At 40.9% G+C, this 6000-nt stretch overlaps 1 protein-coding gene across 1 annotated transcript in view; it reads left to right on the top strand.

Annotated features, from left to right (window-relative positions):
* The first annotated feature begins 398 nt into the window (after positions 1–398).
* The window catches only part of Tnks (tankyrase), a 214673-nt gene continuing 209071 nt past the window's right edge, over positions 399–6000 (top strand). Inside the window, exon 1 of the mRNA XM_008832600.2 lies at positions 399–1073. Within this exon, the coding sequence (XP_008830822.1) occupies positions 437–1073 (637 nt within the window). The 5' untranslated portion in view covers positions 399–436. The remainder of the gene's footprint in view (positions 1074–6000) is intronic.

The following is a 6000-nucleotide window of genomic DNA, read 5'->3' as shown; positions in this document are numbered from 1 at the left end:
TTTGTATGCATTACTCCTTGCTAACAATTGTTAGGTAGTATTAGCTTCAAGTTTGATAGATGCATGCATTAAGTTACACCTCAATAGCTGCTTCTGGGGCAAGCTAGGGAAGACTGAAGATGAAGTGAGAGCAGAGCCCGGCCGGCCAAACAGGCAGGCAGAATGTGAGCGAAGCAGAAGTTTCCCAGTTAGCTAGCGGCTAGCCGCAGCTTTCAAATCCGCGGAGCCCACTTGCCTGGGCGTCACAAATCCCGCTTCTCAACACAAGGCCACGCCCCCCACGCGGGCTGCCCTCTGAGCTCCCTCCTTCTCTCTGACCCCACCCGCCCCAGCAGGACGCATTTCCGGCGTGCTGGATCCTGATTGGTCCAAGGGCAGGAAGTGAGGGCGGGCGGAGAGGCCGTTGCCGCAGTGACAGTGCTGGGGGTGTGGGAAGATGGCGGCGTCGCGTCGCTCTCAGCATCATCATCACCATCATCAACAAAAGCTCCAGCCCGCTCCGGGGGCTTCGGCGCCGCCGCCGCCTCCCCCGCTCAGCCCCTGCCTGGCCCCGGGTCCCACCCCGGCCTCGCCTACGGCCGGCGGCCTGGCGCCCTTCGCATCCCCGCGGCACGGCCTGGTGCTGCCCGAGGGGGATGGCAGCAGGGATCCGCCCGACAGGCCGCGATCCCCCGACCCAGTGGACGGCACGATCTGCACGGTGGCCGCCGCGGCCGCAGTCCCGGCTGCTTCTGCGGTCGTCGGGGTCGCTCCCAGCCCAGCTGGCGGTGGTGGGAACAACTCGGCGTCGTCCACTTCTTCCCCGACTTCTTCGTCCTCTTCCTCCCCGTCCTCCCCTGGCTCCAGCTTGGCCGAGAGCCCCGAGGCGGCCGGAGTTGGCGCCGCAGCAGCTTTGGGAGCCGGGTCGGCGGGACCCGCCCCCGGGGTCCCAGCCGTGAGCGGGGCCCTGCGGGAGCTGCTGGAGGCCTGTCGTAATGGGGACGTGTCCCGGGTGAAGAGGTTGGTGGACGCGGCCAACGTGAATGCAAAGGACATGGCCGGCCGAAAGTCGTCTCCCCTGCACTTCGCAGCAGGTCAGATTTTGGATTTTTTTTTTTTTTCATACTGATTTTGGGGTGGAGGGCAGGTGGTTGGACTTGGAAAAGAAGTGCAAGTTGTGTTTGGACAAATGGGGGCGTGGTTGTGGCTCTTTAACACTTCTCTGGTAGACCAGAGGTTTCTTTAGTGAGCTTCTGGGCGGTGGGGGCGTGCAAAGTGGACGTGTGAATTCTTTGGCTGTGATAACTTTAACTTACTGCCAGACTTCATGTACTGGTACTCATATCCTGGATATGTATATGCTTAAACTCTTTTTTTCAGTTCAGAGTGTGACCGAAACAAGTTAGATCTAAATAGCATTTAGAATAGCTTTGTCGTTTGTGTGCTAGTTTATTTTGTTTTTACGACATGGTTATATCTCTTGAGGACAGATATTCTAGGCCAAAAGAAGTGAAGTGCAGCGCCACAAGTGTTTAAGCACCCCAGTGGAGTTTCTGAATTCCACTTTTTCCGGAGAGTTTAAAGAGTCTAGTTGGAGAGAGCAGAACAGGCTAGTGAGGGAACAGAAGAGTATTGTTCGCCTTCACATGATAAGGGAAAGTCGTAGGTACAGTTATTGTGTGTCCACCTTGTCGCAACTGGCCCAATTTTCTAAGTTTGAGTGAAGATTTAGTAAGAAGAAGGATTTAGTAAGAAGTCTCCAAACAGGCACAAATTCCTAACTCTGAACATCATCTTTTACCTTTTTTTTACTCGTTTTTTTCCTTGGGTGAGTAGTTGTTTACTGATGTTTGTATAAAACAGAAATGTAGACCAAAAGCAAAAGGACCATAATCTCACTGCCTTGATACTTCTTGTTGATCTTTTAAAAAAAGATGATGATGTTTTATACTTTAAAACATAACATTGGAAATATTACTTTACGTGTACATTATAAAATTCAAATAGCACACAGAAAGGTTCAAAATTAAAAGGCACACCTTTACGGCTTTAAAATAACACACCAAAGATACCTTTTTCTTTAAAGATCTATTTTTATTTGTGCGTATGTGTTTCTATGTGAATGGATGTCATGTGTGTATAGGTGCCCATAGAGGCCAGAAGAGGGCCTCTGATCCCAGGAGCTGGAGTTACATGTGGTTGTGATTTTCCCCAACCCATCATGGATGCAGGGATCCCCTGGAAGAGTAGGAAGTATTTTTAACCACTGAGCGGCCTCTCCAGCCCCCAGTCAAGCAAATGTTAACTAATGCCATTATGTTATCTTTGAGATGCTGGTAAAACACCAGGGCTTTGCCCATGTTGGACAGGTTCTGTGGCACTGAGCTACATCTGCAGCTCTGTTACATTTCAGTGTATTACTCCTTTGCTCTGTGAAGCTTATGTTTAGAACTTTGTATATGACTTTTTTTTTTAACCATAACTTGGTAGATACTGTCATCCTCATTTTACAGATGATAAAAAAGTTAGGCACATATTGTTTAAGTAAGTTTTGGTTTACTCATAAAGTAGTAGTGAGTGAAAGTTGGATGTGGATTCAGACAGTTTGATTTTTAAAGTTCATGAAATCAAGCTTAAATGATAATAATCTACCTGGGTTAAGGTCACTTTTCATTTTTTTGTTTTATTAAAAAATGTTGTTGTTATTGTTATTTTAATGTGTATGAATTTATTGCCTGCATGTGTGTAAGGGCACCCATGTAGTTCATTGCCTGCAAACATGAGAAGATGGTGTCAGATCCCCTGGAACTGAAGTTACAGATGATTGTTAGTTGGGTTCTGGAACTCGAACCCAGGTCCTTTGCAAAAGCAGCCAGTGCCCTTAACTGCTGAGCCATCTCTCCAGCCTCTAAAATATATAATTTTTTAAAATTTTATGTGTATGAGTGTATTACCTGCATATCTGTAAGTGACCTGTGTCATGAGTGCCTGTGGAGGTCAGAAGAGGGCAATGAATACCCCTGGAACTGGAATTACTGATGATTATTAGCTGCTGTATGGGTGCTGGGACTCGAACTTGGGTCCTTTGCAAGAGCAGCCATCTCTCCAGCCCCAATACTCATTTTTTTTTTTGTAATAACAGTGCTGAGCTCCTAATTTTTGCAGTGTTTGGGGAAAAAGAAATAGTCTTGGGCATATAGACAAGATTAACTTTCACAAATTTTTAAAAACTGCAGCCCATACTCAGAAATACATTTTATAATGACAGTTGAATCAGAAGTTTCAGGGAATGGAAGCTATACTTTCCCTTATACATGTGTTGTACTCTGATATTTTATATCTTCTTCTACATTTTAGCAAATGATTTTTGTGATCCATTGCGTGCTAACCCAGGGTTTCCTGGGTTTGTCCTTACATGTACATGGCTGTTAAGAATGGGATGGACTAGTCATAAGTAGGCTTTCATCTAGCTAGGTATTCACTCAAGGCTCTTGCTTGCTTTATGTGAAATAGTATTTCTCCCGCCCCCCACTTCCTGTTGAGATAGGTATGGTTAGGCTGGTCTCCAACTCTGAATTCTTCTGTCTCAGTGCTAGGATTTCAGGCCTGTGTCAGTACTTGACTTTTTTTTTCTTTATGGTAAATGAAAGGTCTAAGTCTGATGTTCTAAATCAGCTGAGGTTGTTTACTTTTGGATACTTTTTCCCAAATCTGATTAACACATTGTTTCACAGAGCTTGTCATTTATTAGCAAACTTATTTATAAATAACCACTAACAAATGTTATTTATATTTATTTGTGTTACTCATTTAGGAATAGTCTGCACCAAATAGTGCTTGTCTTCCAAATCATGTCTTCTCTTTCCACAATTTCTTAGCATTCTTTTCTGAAGTTTTACGTGTACTCACATAAGCCTGACTACAAACAGTGAAATAGCCTTAAAATTATTTTGTAGTTAGGTGGACCTAACCTCTGACTTTGTAACAAAAAGAAAAAAAAATCTTTTTAGCTCAACAGTTTAGTTTATTTATGAGAACAAAGCAGTAACAATCAAATTCTCCATAGTAGAAAAAGTATACGGTATCAGTAATTAATTTACACTTTTACATTTGTATGTATAACATTAAAGCTTCCTTAAATCTAGTTTCCATTAGATGTAGGCTGAGTAGTTAAAAGTCATTGCTAGTTGCTTATTATTGTTAGTTGGTTATTTATTATAGTCATTGAATTGTCCTGGAATAGCTCTTTCAGAGATAGGAAAGCAGCAGATATCTTGGATAGGAAAATTTTAAAATTCTGGTTCGTTATTTTGTTAGGTATAGGTCAGGGGTTAAATACTAACCAAACTTTGAAGTGACAAATAGGTCTTAACTTTATGGCACTTACTGTGTAGTGAGGAAGTCTAAAGAACAAAAACAAAATTTCATAGACTGTGTAACTTGGAGTGATAGGAAAAGTACATTAGACTGTCTTTTGAAGTGCAGGAAAAGGAACTGTTAATTCTGAGTTTGAGGTAGTTAGGAAGTCTTTTAAAAAGTGTTGTGTTTTGTTTTAAAAAGGAAGAATTCAAAGAGTGAGACCAACCTAGTCAAGCAAATGCCAAATAATGCCTTTATTTTTATTTAAAAATGAGTTTGCAGTTCTATAACATGAAGGGAAACTATTTTTAAATGATCTTAGGGATAATTGTAAACTATAAGTTCTTAAGCATTTATATTACTATTAAAGTAACCATATTCCTTCTAGCAGAATTCTTTTTAAAAAGAAACCATACTGATAATGGAATCATCCTGTAGATCATATACTTTGTTTTTCTGTTGTTCTAAAAATACCAAAGCCTTCAAAATACTATTGCTAATCTTCCTAATGATCCAGTTTTTAATTGTTGACTAGAGTTGAGACTTTCTTCTGTACAGATAAGATCCTTAATCCTCGTTTTCTTTTGTTCAAGTAGAGCACCTGTCCTGGCTCTCCCGAGCAGCAATATCTGGACAGTTCTGACCCTCAGGACTGATCCAAATCCACCTCAGGACATAGAGTATCCAAAGAACTTTTTAAAGTAGTACCAATCTTAGTTGGTGATATCATCTTAGTTCAACTCCTGCTAGTGATACATTTTTGCTAAAGAATTGGTATACTTCTGATGAAATTTCTTTTTGCAAAAGTTCAGTTGAGATACTTAATTTTTGGGGGGGATTTTTTTTTTTTAATATGCTTGAATGCTTTGTCTATAAGTATATAAGCGAACCATGTGCTTGTGGTGCCCATGGAGGTCAGTAGAGGGTGTCAGATCCCCTGGAACTGGAGTTACAGTTGTTAGCTGCCATGTAGGTGCTGGGAATTGACGCTAGGTCCTCTACAAGAGCAACTAGTGCTCTTAACTACTGAGCTATTTCTTTAGCACCAAGGTATTTTTTTTTTAAAGGTTTAACAGGTTTTGAGATCCCATAATATTTATTTTACTTAAAAATTTTTATTTTTGTGTTTATCTGTGCACATATATGTGTGAAGCCATGATTTTACAAATTCCTTCTTAGACTTCAATTGTTGATTACCAATGGGATTATCTTTTACCTGGTGTTTTCTTAAAATCTTACATGTTCCTTAAGTAACAACCTTATAAAAAGTTCACAGAACTTTATAAAGCTTTGAGTTAGAAAGATGCATGAAGTGCTTGTCTCTTTTGCCTTAATGTTTGTTATCAGTCTTTGGAAGTAAATTATTCAAAGAATAACTTAGCTGTTTGTGAGATAACATATAACTGTATCTCCACTAGTGAAAAGTTAGTAACAGGCAAGCCATTAATAGAATGCTTACATTTCTTCATATATGATCTACTTAAATATTCCTAATTCTTTAAATGTGTGCCAGTATTAATTGCATACATCTGTTTTGGTGCCCTAAAGAAGCTAATATGCATATCATTATCTACAGTTTTGTTTTGTTTTAACATTTGATATATGCAAATCTTATGTGCGCAGTCATTGAATTTTTACAAATATAAGCACTTTAGACTGACA

Source organism: Nannospalax galili, unplaced genomic scaffold (assembly GCF_000622305.1).
Source record: "Nannospalax galili isolate Female #2095 unplaced genomic scaffold, S.galili_v1.0 scaffold676, whole genome shotgun sequence".
Lineage (NCBI taxonomy): Eukaryota > Metazoa > Chordata > Mammalia > Rodentia > Spalacidae > Nannospalax > Nannospalax galili.
The sequence above is the reverse complement of the archived record's forward strand: the minus strand, read 5'-3'. Positions and strand labels throughout refer to the sequence as shown.